The sequence below is a fragment of the Panthera leo genome, chromosome D1 (genome assembly GCF_018350215.1).
Source record: "Panthera leo isolate Ple1 chromosome D1, P.leo_Ple1_pat1.1, whole genome shotgun sequence".
NCBI lineage: Eukaryota > Metazoa > Chordata > Mammalia > Carnivora > Felidae > Panthera > Panthera leo.
The window spans coordinates 103,968,752-103,987,894 of record NC_056688.1 but is presented as its reverse complement, the minus strand read 5'-3'; the positions used below and the strand labels follow the sequence as shown (position 1 = coordinate 103,987,894).

Genomic DNA, 19,143 nt, shown 5'->3' with positions numbered 1-19,143 from the left:
TTAATCAGTCTCGACTGCCTCCCAATTTTCCCTACACTTTATTCAAACAAACTTATTGATGGAAATCGTATTCACTTTTGTAAAAGCAAGAGGACTTGCTGATGAACTAAATCTGAGATCTTGTCCCTCTTTCTAGCTGCCGCCTGGACGGATGTCTCCCAGCCAGTTTGCACGGGTCCCTGGATTTGTTGGTAGTCCGCTTGCCGCCATGAATCCCAAGTTGCTGCAAGGGCGAGTGGGGCAGGTGCTGCCCCCAGCGCCGGGCTTCCGTGCCTTCTTTAGTGCTGCACCCCCCGCCCCACCGCCTCCCCAGCAGCACTCCCCCGGCCCAGGGCCTCACCTGCAAAACCTAAGGTGTGCAAACACAGGCCACTGTTGATCTGTCATAGTCATTGAGGCTTAGTGTTACAATACAGAGGGCTCATGATGTTTGCAAGGGGTGGGTTTTGAGATGTTCTTGTGTCCTCAACTTGCCAAACACAGAAATGTTTGACAGCCTCCAGGCATTCTTCCAAATTAGCATTTCCCTAAAGTCACATGCTTCCTGTGTATATTTGCACCTTGCTGGTTAATCACCTCTTTTATTTCTTCTAACCTGCCTCAGGTCTCACTTTATATCCATTTTACAAACACTCGGACATACGCACAAAGTGCTTATGGCTTAACAAGAATTCCCGTATGTTAGAGAACAGAGATATAATACAGATGCTAATCTGAGTGCTAGCTAGGTTCTAGCTAGCTCGCTTCTGCTCTGGTTTTATAACAGGGGTTCAAGTTCCTGCTTCTAGGGAAATTATGTTTTATTACATACTGTATCATATCAGGATTCCTCAGAGAAACAATCTTTAAGATATATATACACACACACGCATGTATATATATATGTATATATATGTATACGCGTGTATATCTTCATAAAGAAAAGATTTATTTTAAGGAATGGCTAAGGAAATCCATAGAGCAGGCTAGCAGAGTGGAAATTCAGATAAGAGTTGAATTTGCAGTTGAGTCTGAAATTTGTAGGACAGGCTGGCAGGTTAGAAACTCAGGCAGTTCACTAACTTAGATTTAACTTAGATTTAAATGTAATTAAAAAATTAAAAAACAAAAACTCAGGCAGGACTTCTGTGTTCCAGTCTTGAGGCAAAATTCCTTCTTGTCTGGGAAATACCAGTTTTGCTCTTAATGCCTTCAACTGGTTAGGGGAGGCCCACCCACATTTTCAAAGGTCTTTTTTCTTAATTAAGATTTTTAACTATTTTGAGAGAATGTGTGAGCAGGGTAGGGAAAGAGAGAGAAGGAGAGAGATAAACCCAAGCCAGCTCCACACTGACAGTGCAGAGCCCAACATGGGGTTCGACCCACAGAACTGCAATATTGTGATTGGAGCTGAAATCAAGTCGGATGCTTAACCAACTAAGCCACTCAGACGCCCCCTGTTGATTAATTCTTAATTAATCACGTCTACAAAATACTTTCATAGCAGCATCTAGATTAGTGTGTGACCAGAAAACAGCTGGGTACCATAGCCTGTAGCCAAGTTGACATAAATTGATAGTCACGCATATATTTTCTTCTTTTTTCTTTCTTTCTTTCTTTTTTTTTTTTTTTTTTTTTTTGGCAGCAATTATTTGTTTGCTTGTTTATTTTTGGTGTGGAATGCTAGGGGGTTATTTTATTTTTTTAATTTAATTTATTTTTTAGTTTACATCCAAGTTAGCATATAGTGCAATAATGATTTCAGGAGTAGATTCCAGTGGTTCATCCCCTGTGTTTAATATCCAGTGCTCATTCCAACAAGTGTCTTCCTTAATCACGTATATTTTCAATGTCTCTCCCAAAGATTTGAAAATAAGCACGTTAAATCTTTTAAGAGACTTCTGTTAACAGGAGGGAGAAGAAAAATAGTTACACTATTTACTGCTAATTCACTCAAATTTTATGATCCTCTTCTTAGGAGTTGAGAATTAATCTCTGTAGAAGACATGTAAGAACACAGTTGTCTTTTCCTTCTGAAAGATCTGAGAATAGACTTGAACATTCCCTTGGGTGGACATGTATGAAGTTACCCTGTACTGACAACATTCTCTAAAATTTCAAGTCATCAGAACAGTAGAATTGGAAACCTTACCCTTTTTTCTCAGGTCTCAGGCCCCGATGTTTAGACCAGACACAACTCACCTCCATCCCCAGCACCGTCGGCTCTTGCATCAGAGGCAGCAGCAGAACAGAAAGTAAGTACTCACCCTGCTCCTTTGTGGTTTTTTAACTCAGCTTGTAGTTTTGACAGTGCTACTAATTTTATGTTTATTTATTAATTTTAGAACGAGTGGAGGAGGGACAGAGAGAGGGAGGGAGGGAGAGAGAATCCCAAGCAGGCTGTCCACGTCCAGCATGGAGCCCACTGTAGGGTGGAACCCACAAACCATGAGATCATGACCTGAGCCGAAATTGGTCGCTTAACCAACCAAGCCACCCAGGCATCCCCATCAGAAACACAATTTAGATCTGATTTTTTTTTTTAGTCATTTTATACTCCTTACCAAGTTCTTACCATACTCTTAACTACCTTTTGTTTATAATCTCAGCTCAGAGGTAACTTTGAAACATAATGGCTAGCCTTAACTTCAGTCTTCAGTAAAACCAAGTCACCCTATTTTTGCCTGTAATTTAATCTCACTCACAAATATAACTGTGTATTTATATAGGCAGCCCTGGCTGTAGAGCAGACACTGTGGTAGGTTTTGAGGATTAAAAGAAAAACAGGACATGTCAGAGTCCTGACTTCACAGACCTGGTGCTCTATGATCATTCATATACAGAAAATAAGAAAAGTAAACATAACTTTGAGGTTTCTTTAACCTTCAGTTTTGTGGTTCTGTTTGTGTAATTCCTTCTCACTTTCAAAGAAGCTCTAGGATACTTTCAGCAGGGGAAAACAATAGAGGCTCTTAAAATAAGACATGAAAAGGGCACACCTTAAAGGAAAAGATTAATACATTTGACTGTGTGAAAATATGAAACTTGTAGTGCCTGTAGTTAACAGTATGGTTTTACATGCTTGAGATTTGTTAAGAGGGTGGATCTCATTCATGTGGAATGTCTTGCCACCAAAAAACAACAACAACAACAACAACAACAACAACAACAAAAAAAAAAACAGTGGGAGATCCAGAAACCCTGGTGGGTATCGGATACATCTGTTACCCCACGTGTGGTGATGGTGTCGAAAGGGTTCGTGCGTGTCCAGATGTACAAAATTATAGATGTTAAATACGCACAGTTGTGTATCAGTCATACCTTAGTAAAGCTGATATGATTTCGCTCATATGTGGAATTTAAGAAACAAAACAAACGAACAGAGGAAAAAAGAGACAGACTCAGAATTCTAGAAAACAGACTGGTGGTGTCCAGAGGGGAGGTGGGCAGGGGCTGGGGGAAGTAGAGGTTGGGGATTAAGGAGAGCACTTGTCGTGACGAGCACAGAGTAACATGTGGAACTGTTGAACATCGTATCAGACACCTGAAAGTCAAAAACAAAGAAAAGATTTCAAGCCCACTTATAATCAGGAAAATACAGATTAAAATTAGATAACCATTTTACATCATCAGATAAGCAAAATTTGAAATGTCTCAACACTCGTTGTTGGCAAGAATGTTGGTTTTACAGCCTCTTGTGAGAGAGTTTGGTAGTAAATAATAAGGTTGAAAATGTGGATACACTACAACCTAGCAGTTCTCCTTTTTGGTATACACCTGGGTATGCTGTCGACATGGATGAAGAAGGTGATGTTGAATTAGAAGAAACTTATCCAGTACCATTTATGTAAAACTTAAAGGCACAGAGAATAATACTGTATAATATTTAAGGATGGACACACAAGCAGTAAGTCTTAAAAACATTTCAGGGAGAGTTCTCACCACGTCAGGATGGTGGTTCCTCTGGGAAGGGAGGGAAGCTGGAAACCAGGGTCCAGACGGGGTTCAAGAGGGCCTTCAACTGTGAATGTTGTGACAGTATGTTACTTAAATGTTCCTGCGTAAAACTCTATAGAGCTTCTTAGTTAGAACTAAGCACGGTCTGTCCCCTTTTCAACCGGGAGAGCCTCTCACTATTCACTAAAAGGTTTCTATATATGCAAGTTTGGGCAATTTTTTTTTTCCCACTAAGTCTTGGTGGTGGATAAGTGAATGTTTATTGTGGGCTTTTCTCTATATTTGAAGTATTTCATGATTTTCAACAAGTTAAAAAAGAAGTGTATAGACTGGGAGTCAGTTGGCCTGTGTTTCACATCTCCTCGGCCTCAGTTTGTTGTCTTCAGTGGAGAAAATAAAACTCCCCACTTGGTAGGGTTCTTGTAGGGCTTAAGCAGAAGGCCACAGGTGAGAGGGCTTAGCACATGGTGAGGCACTCCGATCTCCGTTACTTCCCTCAGTGTGTGTTGCGTAGCTCTTTCTTCTCAGATTCCGGCAAGACTCAGTTCTCCTTTTTTAACAAAAGCAAAGTGGGGGCGCCTGGGTGGCGCAGTCGGTTAAGCGTCCGACTTCAGCCAGGTCACGATCTCGCGGCCCGTGAGTTCGAGCCCCGCGTCAGGCTCTGGGCTGATGGCTCGGAGCCTGGAGCCTGTTTCCGATTCTGTGTCTCCCTCTCTCTCTGCCCCTCCCCCGTTCATGCTCTGTCTCTCTCTGTCCCAAAAATAAATAAAAAACGTTGAAAAAAAAAAAAATTTAAAAAAAAAAAAGCAAAGTGGCATCTTTTTTTTTTAACTTGGCCTGGTTTGTTCCCATATTGTTATGAGACCCAAGGAATGCCCTGACTTGGAGTGAATGAGCCCTGTGTTTGTTTTTCAGTCAGCATCGGAGTCTTAACGGTGCGGGAGATAGAGGAAGTCACCGGAGCAGCCATCAGGACCATCTCCGAAAGGACCCCTACGCCAACCTCATGCTGCAGCGAGAGAAAGACTGGGTCTCTAAAATCCAGATGATGCAGCTACAGAGCACTGACCCCTACCTGGACGATTTTTATTACCAGGTAAGTGACCGACCAGTCCCTCACTCTGACGAAGGCACTCGTGGAAGTCTGGTAGACTTAAATACTGACAAATTTTTCTTTGGAGGTAGTTTTCAGGGGGTTAGGAACTACCTAAACATATTCTGTCCTCTTTTCAAGCAGGAGAGCCTCTCACTATTCACTAAAAGGTTCCTGTATATGCTTTTAATTTCTTACAGAGGCTTTCACACCCAGTGTCTTGAAATAGTTCTTTCAGTTAAGGATATTGGCAGTCTGGACGCCTGGATGGCTTAGTTGGTTAAGCATCTGACTCTTTTTCTTTTTTTCCAATGTTTAATTTGAGAGAGAGAGGGAGACAGAGGATCCAAAGCAGGCTCTGTGCTGACAACAGAGAGCCCGACGTGGGGCTTGAACCCACAAACTGCGAGGTCGTGATCTGAGCTGAAGTTGGATGCACAACCGACTGAGCCACCCAGGCGTCCCTAAGCATCAGGCTCTTGATTTCAGCTCAGGTCATGATCCCAGGGTCTTGGGATTAAGCCCCATGTCAGGGCTCTGCACTGACAGCACGGAGCCTCCTTGTGATTTTCTGCCTCCCTTTCTCTCTCAAAAATAAATAAACCTAAAAAACAAGAATTTTGGCAGCCTGCGGTGCCTGAGCAGCTCAGTTGGTTGAGTGTCTGACTCTTGATTTCAGCTCATGATCCCAGGGTCATGGGAACAAGCCCTACGTGGGGCTCTGCACTGAGTTTGGAGCCTGCTTAAGATCTCTCTCTCCCCCTCTACTACTCTCCCCTGCTTTCTCCCTCCCTCTCTCTCTCAAAAAATTAAAAACTAAATAAAGTTAAATCAAACTTTATAAAGAAGGTATTGGAGGTCTAAAGATATTTCCATTGATAATTAGCTTTTCTGAAGGCTGGGACTTTTTGAGAAGGAAACATCTAGCGGTCTAGCAAAAATTAAAGATCAATACACCTAAAGAGTTCAGGTTGTTAACTGCCGCTGGCATAATTATGTAAAGAGCAGCCATACTCTGGGCTTATGTTGCAACTGAAATCACCTTCTCGTGTGATAGAATTACTTTGAAAAACTGGAGAAACTGTCAGCTGCTGAAGAAGTGCAAGGTGAAGGCCCTAAAAAGGAGCGTACCAAGCTCATTACCCCTCAGGTGGCCAAACTGGAGCACGCCTATAAGCCAGGTAAGTCCTTATCCCTCGGTCCGTATTAGAAGACATTTGACATGCTGCTGATACGATAAAATATAAACAGCCGTGTAGATGGCTGGATATAGGGCTGTTCGAAACTCATTCATCAAGGACTGTTGTCCTTACGTGCAGAGGGCAGCCTTTTCTGCAGCATGGCGTGAGTGGTTCAGCAGATGCACTTGTAGATCCTTTAAGACTTGAGATTGCGTAACTTTTTCAGATGTGTTATAATTTCTGGTATCCCTATATAATAAAAGGGAAATACTTCAGAGTGTCATTGTTATTAACAACCCCAAAATGGGAAAAGATCGATTTTAATAAGAAATCACGTTAGATATGTAGGTTTTTGTATCGAATTGTTAGGCTGTGAGGAAAGACCAGAGAACATAAAGGTCTTTGGAAGCAGCCCACCTGCACCGCTGACTTCCTTTTTGGAAATGTTTTGTCTTTGCAGTGCAGTTTGAGGGCTCTCTGGGAAAGCTCACTGTCTCTAGTGTGAATAATCCCCGAAAGATGATCGATGCTGTTGTGACATCTCGGAGTGAGGATGACGTAAGTGTCAGCAGAATTGTGCGGGTCGTCCCTACTGTTCTGGAGGTCATTGTGGAATGGACTCATGCATAATGGAGTCAGTTGTTGTCTAACTAGGAGCGTCCTACCTGGCATGTCCTGGCTTTCTGGTTTCCTGCACAGGGGCTGAGATCTAACACCTTCACCTCTAAGGCAGCCAGGCAGGACGGGGGCGGCAGGAGTCTTTAACCTGGGTAACTGGCTGCAAACAGCATCAGCTATCTAGTGCAGTTCTTAAGATTACCATTTTCTATGTGCTCTTAAGATTTTCCTGGGATTATCTTCATCTTTACTGTATCCTACCATTACCTTTTGCCCGTCTGTAAATTCAGTTTAATCATTTGTGTGGGTTAGTTCATTCAGTTCTGTGACCTTTGTCCAGTTAGTGTTGTTTTAGATTATTAACTTTGGAAGAGTTAGGATTCTCTTACGGTATTGTCACAAATGGAACTATATGTACACACTTAGGAGGTTGTTTTTAACAGAGGTAAACAGTTCACACTGTCTTGTCTTTTTTTAGGAGACAAAAGAAAAACAGGTTCGGGACAAGAGACGAAAAACCCTGGTCATAATTGAGAAAGTAAGTTTTAAAATCTGTTGCTGTCGTTCGTTTCAAATACGGAACTCGCAAATGTATGTGTTCGCGAGAAGTGAAAAGTAGGGAGTGGTGTCCTGTGATTGCAGTTAATGAATATATTCTTCTTACACACCTGCTGTGTACCCGAGCGCACTAGAAAAGAGTGTGCTGCACCTCACAGAAAGAACACTGCTACAATCAGAAGTACCGGGATTTGTTCACACTTGTTCAGTTAACCGCTGAGTGTTTTAGTTAGGTCACCTTCTAAGAAAATGGGAATAAAAATTATGTGGTTCCACCTGTGAATCAATGTAGTTAATTAAGTCAGTCCACATGTATTTACTGGGTACGCCCTGGGTGCTGGGCACTGGGCTGGATGCTAAGAACAGAGTAAGTAGAACCGTGTAGGCAATTAAGTCGTTAAGCGTAAACACCCTGTTGCAACACCATGGCATAACCGGCCTGCGATTCACATCTTCTCCATTTCTAGCTGAGCCTGTGACTTGAGGCAAGCTGCTTAACCTTTCTGTGCTGTGCTCGTTTTCTTCATCTATAAAAATGGAGCTGGTAATAGTCTCTCTCTCACTGGGCTGTGGAGAATATTTGGTGAATGAGTACATGCAAAGTGCCTAGCACAGTGCCTGGTATCCAGTAGTAAAGTGATTGCTGTGTTTATTAATATGGGGCATCACTTGGAGCAGTGATAAACATCATTTATGTTAGTTAGAATGCCGTTCTTGCTGCTGTAACATTGGCAAAGTGTGCAGTCATTCACTATGGATACCTCCTGGGTTAGAGGTCACGGAGGGACAGCAGAGGGGCGCCTGGGTGGCTCAGTCGGTTAAGCGGCCGACTTCGGCTCAGGTCGTGATTTCACGGTCCGTGAGTTCGAGCCCCGCGTCGGGCTCTGTGCTGACAGCTCAGAGCCTGGAGCCTGTTTCAGATTCTGTGTCTCCCTCTCTCTGACCCTCCCCCGTTCATGCTCTGTCTCTCTCTCTCTGTCTCAAAAATAAATAAACGTTAAAAAAAAAAAAAAAATTAAAAAAAAAAACTAAAGGAGGGACAGCAGACAGGAATTCTTTAAGTTACTGCACTATGTTTTTCTGGATTTAAAAGAGGACTTTTTTCCTCTCAGTCTTACTACAATTAGTTTTCAGTCTTCTGTCTTTACGTGGGGGTCCTAAACTGTGAAACTGTTTATCTAATACTCTGATCCTGACCCAGCATGCTGTGGCCTGCTTTGTGTTTCACTCAGACCTATAGTTTACTCCTTGATGTGGAGGATTATGAAAGGCGGTATCTCCTAAGTCTAGAAGAAGAGCGACCTGCCCTGGCGGATGAAAGAAAGCACAAAATTTGTTGCATGTATGACAACTTAAGGGGGAAATTGCCTGGACAAGAGAGGTAAGAATTGTACACTTGGAGGGACACATGAGGCCAGCTGGAGTCCTCACTCGGCTGACCTGAGCTCTCCACATTTCTGTATTTTGGCTGACCTTCCTTACCATCTCAGGAAGCTCAGAGTGTATCCTTCCAGCCTGACTCAAATGCCATGTCATATAAAGCATTTCATAATCCTTCCCAGCCAGGAAAAAGAAAATCTCTTTATTCTGGATTCATATATTCAACACCCATCTATTCACTGTCTGCTGGGCACTGGAGACGTAGTGGGGAACATGGTTTGGTTTCTATGAGCCTACGAATTGTACTTGCTTTATGCTTTATTTTAGCATGTTCATGCTTGTAATCTTTGTGTATTATTTTTTCTACTGAGATGAAAAGTATAGACATTTATATTTATACTTCCTTGGGATTTCCATAGAATATGCACATGCTATGGAAGGCAGTCAGTCTTCCAGTGGGGACTAAGCTCCTTAATATATCTATCTATTTTTCTGTATCTGTCTCTTCTGCCCAGGATCTTGCTAACAGTAACTGTTTTATAAACCCTAAGTGTGTGTTTGATGAATGCAAGAGGACTCTGTCCTGATAACTCCATTTCCCTTTGCTCATTGAAGAGAATTGATGATTCTTCTAAGCCAGGACATACACAAACCAGAACATAAGAATAAGTACCTTCTTTTCAACACACCTTTTCTGGAGTGTGTTGACAAGCAACTGGTTGAATAAATGTGGGTTTGTCCATAGTTGGGAACATTAGGCAGTCATCAAATCGATGTAACTGAAGTATATTTATTGACATGGAAAAATGTCACAAGAATTTGTTGAGTGAAAAAAGTAACAAAGTCATATGAATTCTATGGAGTCATTTTTTTAATGAAAAAATATACAGCAAAAAGGTTCTTAAAAAATGATAACAGTACTAATAAAATTAACTCTGAAATGAATGCTTTGATATCCTTTTTGCTTACGTAGGTTTTCAGATTTTGCTGTATTATGTTGTTTGTAAAGTTACATAAACGTAAAGGAAATTAATGCCTGTAGTTCGACCACATCTTTTTAACATACATTTGTGTAGTGATGATTTTCTATGCTTGTGAAACTTGAAAAATTACTTCTTATTATTTGGTTGAGAGTTGGAGAAGTAATTCTGTTTTGTGGCACAGTTCATTGTAGGGTAAAAATGAGTACAGTAAATTTGTTCAGTAACATGTAAGCGGAGAAGAAGGGTGTCTCGCACTGTTCTTGCTGACCTAAGTTAGCATTTCCTTCCCCTGCAGGCCAAGTGATGACCACTTTGTACAGATCATGTGTATCCGAAAAGGGAAGAGAATGGTTGCCCGTATTCTTCCTTTCCTCTCCACAGAGCAAGCAGCTGACATTCTCATGACAACAGCCAGGAATCTCCCTTTCCTTATCAAGAAGGATGCCCAAGATGAGGTGATGATCCCCCATGTGGGACTTCTTTCCTTTGGGTCTTCACAGTTGATAAGAGCTCTAGAATCCAAATTGCTTCTCCTCTCCTCTCCCCTTTTCTCTAGTTTTGTCTAACCTTTGGCAGTAGGATTTGATTATTTAAAGCAAAACTTTACTCCAGGCCTATATTCTTGATCCCATTTTTTTCCTCCAACAGAGCAATATCCTAAACTGAGGAAAGCAAAAAATCCCATTTTATTTGATGCAGTTGCAAAACTGTGTTGCGTATCAGAATTTCTTAGGAAGCAGATAATTTAGCTCTACTCCAAACATGCTGAACCAGAATTTACAGAAGAAAGATCAGGGCTTTTGTATCTATAACGAGAGTCCCCAGGTAAATCTGATGCTCATGAAAATTTGCACTTACGGTCTTGGTTACTTTGCTGGATATAAAGCATCACTCATTGGCTGTTATCAAGACTGAACGTTCGCCTGTAGCCTTAGTTGAATGGTATCCCACAGGAATCAAGCCAGTGCTTATAACTAATAATTGTCACGATCTAAACTAGGCTGGAATTTGCAGCACTTGGGTGGCTCAGTCGGTTAAGCATCCGACTTCAGCTCAGGTCATGATCTCGCGGTTCATGGGTTCAAGCCCTGTGTTAGGCTCTGTACTGATGGCTCAGAGCCTGGACCCTGCTTCAGATTGTCTCCTTCTCTCTCTGCCCCTCCCCCCACTCGCACTGTCTCTCTCCGTCAAAAAATGAACAAACATTACAAATTTAAACTAGGCTGGAATTTGAAACATGATTTTGAAGTTTAGAAGCTAACTGTTGGTAAGAAAGAATTGCTTTCTTGTTCTTGTCGTAACACTCGAAAGATTAACAATATTTAGAATAGTCTTAAGTTCAGAGCAAGAAATTGATAAAGGCAGCATAAAGGGAAATCATTACCAAGTGTGAGGTTCAGAATGTTAGAATTTATGAGAGTGAGCCTGTTACAATAGACTGTGAGTTGATTAAGAACAATCTGGTGTTGGTCCACAGAAAACATGATGCCAGGATACCCTGTAAGTGGTATGGCATGAAAGAGTTGAACATTACTTCTCCTGAAGTAATAATAATAACTCCTTCGGAGTTGAAAAATTCCTTGTGAAGTTGTAGCACCTGCAGAAGAAAGTAATGCCAAGTGGAGCCTTCATTATCAAGAACAGTGAAGTGGGATGAGACAGACACATTTTTTAAGGATTTCAAGAAGGAAAAATGGAGTGAAGTTTAAGGAGTTGAGGTTTATCTTCGAAAAAGCAAGACTAAAGCAACAGCTCCCTTGACAGCTTATAGATTGTTCTAGGCCGTGAGGCGGGCACTCAGTCTTAGAGGAACTCATCAGTGGAGACAAGTTTGGGAGAGCTTTATTCATTCAGTAAATATTGAATGCCTGTGTGAACCAGGCACTATTTTAGGTCCCAGAAATACAGCACCTAGAGCTAGGTGCTGGGAGCTAGGAATTCAAAGATGCTTGCTTGAGTGGAGGTACCTGCTGAGCAGGAAAACTTGGTTAACTGCAGAGGTAGAGTTTTTACCTATATGCACTAGAGTCCTAGGCCACTTTTCCAAATACCATTTCTTGAAGTAATAACTAGCAGGTCCGCAGCACAAAATATACAAGGTAATCCTGGAATATCTCATGCCAGAAAGTAAGGAAGCTAAAAGATTACTGGGGTCCCATGTAAAATTGCACAAACCAAACCGAAGGGGCTCCTGTTGGCCAAAAATGGGATAATTTGCATCAGAAAGAGAAAGTACGGCAATGGATTGAAATACATTAAAGATTTTTCATTCAATGAGTTCATAATAATACCAAAAAATATATTAATCACCTTCAGAGATTGCTAGGCCATCCAGAACTCATTATTCTGAGAATGGGTAAACTTTGAAAGAGAATCAAACCTTTATCTTGCCTTTCCATCACAACCAAGTATCACGGTAACCAGAAAGTTGATAACAGAAGGTTCTTCATAGAAGAATCTCAGCTAATAAATGCAAAAGAAATGATGAAATTAGAAGATCACCGCTTTACAACCCCTAACAACATAGCCAGTCAGTCTGGACAGCAGTGCCTACTGGTGCAAAAGGCATTAGATAACAGGTGGATGGGAAACTTTACAGTGGTTGGGGCAGGAGCAGACATCTGATCACTAAGGGGGGGGGGGCACCCACACACTGTGCTTCTTAACATGATGCAGGAGAAGGCACACACGTTTTCATGCCCTCGTCTTCCCACCCCCCTCCAGGGAACTTAAACCTGATTTAATCAAACCTCTGATTCTAACCATTGGTTTTTATCGGAAAGACAGAGGCTAGTAGAAGCTGTTAAGCGACCTCACAGAGGTACAAGTAGCCAAATCCAAACTATGGGACAGATAACTCAGTGTCTTCAACAACTAAATAACAAGATGAGATGGGCAGTGGGCAAAGGACCTATTCACAGATTTATTTTTCTTTTCTTTTCTTTTGTTTTCCTTTTCTTTCCCTTTCCTTTCCCTTTCCTTTCCCTTTCCTTCTTTTGAGAACACAAGCAATGGAGCGGGCACAGAGCCCGATTGAGGGCTCAAACTCAAGAGCCCATGAGATCATGACCTGAGCCAAAATCAATAGTCAGACCCTCCTGAGCCATCAAGGTGCCCCCCGTTCACAGATTTTAAAAGCCTTACCAGCCAGATGCAATGTGTGGGTCTTGTTAGAATCATGATTAGAATAAGTCAACTGCTAAAAGACATTTTTGAGACAAGTGAAGAAATTTGAATTTGGAGGAGATTTAATTTTGTTAGGTGCCGTAATACAGCAAGAGGTCTTGTTAGAGATCCAAAGTAGAGTATTTACGGATGAAATGATTTAGGAGAAACATAGACTGGCAGGATGCTGATGATTTATTGTTGAAACTGGGTGATGGGTACACAGACATCATACACTTGTTCACTTTTATGTATGATTAAAGCTGCTTTCATTGTTAAAGCTGTGTTTATTTAGACTAGTAGATCACAAATTGTCTACTTTTTTTTTTTTAATGTTTTTATTTATTTTTGAGACAGAGTGTGAGTGGGGGAGGGGCAGAGCGAGAGGGAGACACAGAATCCGACGCAGGCTCCAGGCTCTGAGCTGTCAGCACAGAGACCAACGCGGGGCTCAAACTCACGGACAGTGAAATCGTGACGTGAGCTGAAGTCAGATGCTCAACCAACTGAGCCACCCAGGCGCCCCACAGATAGTCTACTCTTGAAGTCCACCCTTGAATGCCGTCTGAAGTAACAACAGCCATCATTTTTTATACCGTGGACACTGAGTGCTGGGAGCACCCTTGATTTCCTTACCTGTGTTAGAACCTGGTTTTATTGGTAGCACTGTATTTTCACCTTCCAGTCTGGGCCTTGGGGCGGAACGGAGGGAACGACTCAACGGCCTTGGATTCTGGTTCTCTCTGTTAGCTATGTCACTCTGAACACCCAGCCCCCCCCCCCCCCCGCCTTTTTTTTTTTGTCACACCGAGGCCCTTTTCATTTAGCTTGTCTAATCTGTGAAAATTGGATTATCATTTCTCCATTTCCTCACTGAGCTTTTATAAAGATCAAACAAGATCCAGTGAAGTCTGAAAGTACTTCTGGGTAGTTCTGAGGACTCGGGATCTCCCTGTCTCCCAGTGCTTCTCAGGGTATAATGAAAGTGCCTGTATACTTGTGACTCCCCACTGAGCCTTAGCTCCCTGAAGGTCTGTCCTGTTTACCATTTCATTTTAACCCACGCGGCCAGACACACCGTAGGCATTTCAGTCAGTATTTGTGGAGTGAATTAAAACACTGATGTCTTCTCATGAATCTTGCTCTTTGAGAAGTGATTTTACACCCTTGGTTCACACAGGTCATGTTTCCTGCACAAATTGAGTTTTAAAAAGTTCTCAGTAGACACCTCCGAATCCATTGTTAAGACCCAGCAGTACCTGCTAGACTCGTCAACCCTTTTTTGTTACAACTTGCCTGAGGCTGTTTGAGTGCACAGCTGAGCACCCCCATCCGGTCCGCGCCCACTGACACCCCAGTGGCCAGGATGTAATGCTTTTCTCTGTTTTCTGTAGGTGCTGCCATGCTTACTGAGTCCCTTCTCCCTCCTGCTCTATCACCTTCCATCAGTGACTGTCACCAGCCTTCTGCAACAGCTAATGAACCTACCTCAGAGCGCGGCCGCGCCAGCGCCCTCTAACCCTCACCTCGCTGCTGTGCTCCAGAACAAGGTGCTCTTGCCCTCCTGTGTCCCTGAACTTTGCCAGCCTTCTAGATTTGAGTTGTAGATACAAATAGTGGCTGCTGTAGCTGTGGCAACTTGTAAAAGAAAGGCTTCTTTCAGTCAGAAGTTACATTGAGCTCCTAGTGACAGAGACTAGGAAGGACGAAGGTTTCAGCAAAATAGGGTTTTCTGTATCTCACGTGGAACAGCTCTCGTGTGGTGTCCACGTTGCCCTCAGGGACACAGGCTCCTTTGGTTTGCCTTCTCTGCAGCCTTAGCAGTGGCTGCCGTGCCGGTGACCCTCAGACTCCGTGCCGGTTGTTGAATTCAAGGCTCCACTTTGCATCAGGAAGAGAGGTGCGTGCAGAGGGGCCAAACGGTGGATATCTGCCGTCTGTCTGCCTTGTCTGGACCTGTTCCAGGAGTTCTAACCAGCAGCTTAACCTCAGTGGCCAGGTTCAACTCACCTGCCACACGTCACTGCAGAGAAGGCTGGAAAACATCTCTCAGTTCACAGTGGTGTGACCTCAGATAAAATCAGAGTTCTCACATGAGGACGAGAACGTACTGGGTCAGTAATCCACACTCTCGGTCGTGAGACTAAATAGTAGAAGACATCCCATTTCATATTTCATTTACATCAGTTTGACGATCCAGAGACGTGCAAAGGAAGCATAACAGAAGAGAAGACGCGAGCTCTCAGCAGGTTTCCATTCCTTGCCTGCCATTTTCTAGGCTTGTGAACCGAACAGATGATTTTGCTTTGCCGAGCCCATTTCCTGACCTGGAAGTGGAAGTGATGAGGTCGATTCCAGGGCTGTCCTGTTACTCAGATGAGTGCACCGCTGTGACCTTCAGTGTCATGCCTTTCCACAGTGGGCACGTGTGCTGGCAGAGAGAGAAAGTAGTGTCAAGGCCTCTATCTCCCTCGCACCTGAAAACCCGCCAAAGAGTGACTGAGGGCAGTACATCCGGGGCCGAGAGGTGACAGTGCTTCGGGGGCCAGAAGATGGGGATTCTGGAGGGATAGCTTATGGGCCTTCCACGTTATTCAGTCTATGAGTTGTAACGTTGATAAAGGCGATCGAAAACCATGAAGTCAGACAAGAGGTTATATGTGTAGCCCAGTGTCGTTTTCCTGACGGTGACACAAAGGTTGTCCTCTGTGAGGTGAACTCAGAAAGGTGGGATTCCCTTCAGATCCAGTATAGCTATGACTTCTACATTTAACCTTGTACCACTCGTCCCCGTTTGTATTTCCTTCTGTGCCTCTTCGGACCACACGTCCACCGGGTAAAACAAATTAATGAAACAAATCTTTAACCTCAAAGCACGTTGTTAGATTAGAAACATGGATGTATCGTGTATCCTTTTTCTGTTTTTAACGTCTCGTCTAAGCCTTTATATGTCCAGTAGGTGTATCCTTTGTTAAGGAAAGTTTTTACAGAGATTTAAGGCAATCCCTTCATATCCTGATCATTTCAGTTACCTTTCTTTGTACATTTTCCCACCGGTCGTAACATCTTTTTTTCTGAGTTCAAAATCTCGTAATCTGTGTAGTGTTTTTCCTTACGTTTGCTGTGAACTTTAATTTTCTGTATCCAAGTTTGTCTTTGGTTTTCTTCTTTAATCCGTTTCCGTTGTAGCGAACAGGAGAAAATCTAACTGCACATTTTCCGTGGCAGGGAAACTAGCTTCTCCTGTCACGGTAGGGTGGGCGAGCAGAGAGGGACTTCCCCTCTCGTGGAGCATGCCTGTTGCTGCTCTGCCGGAAGTAGAGTCGGGAGGACTCGGCCTCCCAGTTCACGGTTGTCTGACGTTTGCCCTGTTTCGCAGCACTGCGGTGGGGTCCTTTTGATCTGGTGCCGATCCCCATCTAGTACTGGGATCTCTTTGGTGGTGGTGAAGGACGGATGCGGTGCTGATTTTGAGTCCCTCTGTCTCCTCTTGTAGTTTGGCCTGTCACTGCTCCTCGTCATCCTGAGCCGTGGGGAAGACCTACAGAGTTCAGAGCCTGCTACAGAACCCACACAGAACAACCAGTGGTCAGTCGGGGTTGGGTTTCTCCTTTCAGTCTTTTCAGAACAATCTTTTATTCTTTTTCTTATACTGTCCTTATCGGTTCTCACCGGGTTACCTTTCAGGACAGAGGTGATGTTCATGGCGACCCGAGAACTTCTGCGGATTCCCCAAGCAGCCCTGGCCAAGCCAATCTCAATACCGACAAACCTGGTATCCCTCTTTTCTCGCTATGTTGACCGACAGAAACTGAACTTGCTGGAAACAAAGCTGCAGTAAGTTTGAAACAGGAGAGTTCCGCATCTTTCTAAAGTTGGCACTTTAGAAGTCCCGAGGAGGAGGTCAGGGGCCTAGGACTGAATGTAGTGGAAGACAGTAGAGACTCGTATCAAATCTCTAAGCATCTGCCAGAGACCAGGCCCCGTACCGGGAGCAGCAGCACCCTCAGAGATCACTAAATAAGGGTAGAGAGAGGTTGTGGGTGTTCTGTTACGAGAATTCTAACAAAGGTGTGACTTTGATGCAAAAGATTGCCTTCTGTTTTAACTCATTTACACAAGTTTCCTTTTTCTCTTTCTTTATACCCATAGGCTAGTTCAGGGGATACGATAAAAGATCTCCAAATGTGTCCTGTACCTCCTTTTGGCTGCCACCTGCACTGCCGCCATCACAATGGAGTGTTTTTAAATGAGGGAGGGAAGGTAGCTTATTCCCCAAAGCGTCTTGTGGGACTGATTCCTGTTGGCGGGGGTCGTCTCTGAATGCCAGGTATTTCCCCACTGCTCTGTGAAATTTGGCTGGGTGACCCTTCTGGTTTCTTCTTACCTTCTGTGTTACAATTCTGCATGTCCTGCTGTCCCTCAAGTCTTCTCAGTTGTGCGTTTTCTTTGCCCTAGAGACACAAATGTAATCCCTCCCTTTGTCCCACCACCACCGCTCCAGGTCACGGTAGACCGTAGCCTGCCAGAGGGTTCCTTCCCTCATCCTGCCACAGTCTTCTCTCGTTGCCCCACATTAATACGACTATAGGAGAACCAATTAAGTAGAAACCAATATATACATATATGCGCGCACGCCCCCTCTGCACGCGTTCGTGTGGTCTCCAGAGGATCCGTAAAGAAAGAGTTTTAGATTGAGAGATACGTAGTTGACACGTCCCTCCTCTAAACACAAACCAGCTGATGTATTTTTAATCTGTTTCTAGTCCATCCTGTAATTAATTTGGTGGGTTCTACTTGTTTTAATATAAACGCAGGGTATGCAGCACGTTAATAAAATCAGAACTCTTAATTGGCTGACACCCAGCTCTAGGCTGAGAAGTCCTGTCTCTCGTCCCCGCTGTACTTCCTCGGTGTCTGTCCACCTCAGTGAAAACGTACACGGTTAAGCCCTTTTCCGGCTACAACGGCAGCGCCCCGGGGCCTGTCCCCTCTGTGACCTGCAGGGTTGCCCCCGATGAACCGGACGAGAGCCTGCTTCCGCAGCGTAGCGTTTGCACACTCGCTCTGTCTTCCCGAGACAATTTCAGTAAGCCATGCTTTTACTTCCCTCGTCCCCATTCTGATTTGGTGTCGTGGGTAGCAACCTCCAGCGGTAGCCACGGAAGCAGAGTTCGGCTTGCTTTGCTCTGCGGGCTCCTCCACGCCACGGACACACCTGCTGTCCTTCCCCCTTCACCTCCAGGCCCCCGCTCCCAGGCAGCCAGGGGCCTGGCTCTGCGTCCCGCCAGGGACAGCCCCCCGCGGTCCTTTGCACCTGTCCCTGTCCCGCGCAGCAGCCACACAGGATGAGGGGTTTGATCCCGAGTGATCTCAGCCCTCAAGGCAGTTAAATCAGAGTCCGTTTCTCATGACTGTCCTGATACACTTTTTGCTCTTCTCACCTTTTCAAATGTTAGTGAGGGGACGGGTTATGATATTTAAAGAGAATCAACATTTTGCACATACATGTATTGTACAACCAGAAAGCCCCCCGTTGTAACCGGCTGTCCTCACTCTCCATCTGTCTGTCCCCGTTCCGTAGCCCCGGCCCCACCAGCTGCTCCGCGGTGACATGACCTAGCTTCCCTCTGCCCTCACCTACTGACTGTTTCCACCATGCGCCTCTCCTCCCTTCCCCTCACAACTGATCAAGTGAATACTTGACTATTATTTCTTCCTTTCTGTGCTTTCTCTTTTTTGTTTGGTTCTAATTAATAAAAATTAAAGTTTCTAAATTTACATTTTTATAGGGTATTGTAAATAAAAACAAATTGTATACTTGAAAAACCGTGTGCCTGCATTTCTGCTTCGTGTTACTTCTTGTCTGAATTTGTATGATATCACCTGTGTCTCCGGCCCATTGAGATGGACTGGCAAAGCTCTCGGTGTTGGGGACCGGTGAGGATTTTCCCTGTTAAATGTTGTAAGGGACACAGAGCAAAGAGCTTATGTTTACGTGGTAACTTATCTTGAAAAACCTAGGTGCTTTGAGTCCTCCTCTGCGCACCCTTTCACTACAAGCCAAGGTTCTGCGCTGTAGTAGGCACACCAGCCCGTCTGCGTCCTGTGACTTCTGGAGGCTCCGTGTAGCCAAGTTTGGCCTAAAGCTGCTGCGGCCGTTAGCTCTTACATCGCACAGTTCGCCTGCTCAACAGAGATGGAGAAGAGTCGACGATTCTTTGTAGTA

The 19,143-nt window shown here is 43.9% G+C and overlaps 1 protein-coding gene across 2 annotated transcripts in view; it reads left to right on the top strand.

Annotated features, from left to right (window-relative positions):
- Nucleotides 1-17,780, top strand: part of PATL1 (PAT1 homolog 1, processing body mRNA decay factor) — a 31,667-nt gene extending 13,887 nt beyond the window's left edge. For both annotated transcript variants that reach the window (XM_042904176.1, XM_042904175.1), the window contains exons 8-19: nt 137-354; nt 2,145-2,234; nt 4,852-5,032; nt 6,087-6,210; nt 6,671-6,768; nt 7,307-7,366; nt 8,619-8,767; nt 10,045-10,204; nt 14,309-14,464; nt 16,411-16,502; nt 16,602-16,751; nt 17,067-17,780. In XM_042904176.1, the coding sequence (XP_042760110.1) occupies nt 137-354; nt 2,145-2,234; nt 4,852-5,032; nt 6,087-6,210; nt 6,671-6,768; nt 7,307-7,366; nt 8,619-8,767; nt 10,045-10,204; nt 14,309-14,464; nt 16,411-16,502; nt 16,602-16,751; nt 17,067-17,088 (1,500 nt within the window). In that variant the 3' untranslated portion in view covers nt 17,089-17,780. The remainder of the gene's footprint in view (nt 1-136; nt 355-2,144; nt 2,235-4,851; nt 5,033-6,086; nt 6,211-6,670; nt 6,769-7,306; nt 7,367-8,618; nt 8,768-10,044; nt 10,205-14,308; nt 14,465-16,410; nt 16,503-16,601; nt 16,752-17,066) is intronic.
- The last annotated feature ends 1,363 nt before the right edge of the window (nt 17,781-19,143 follow it).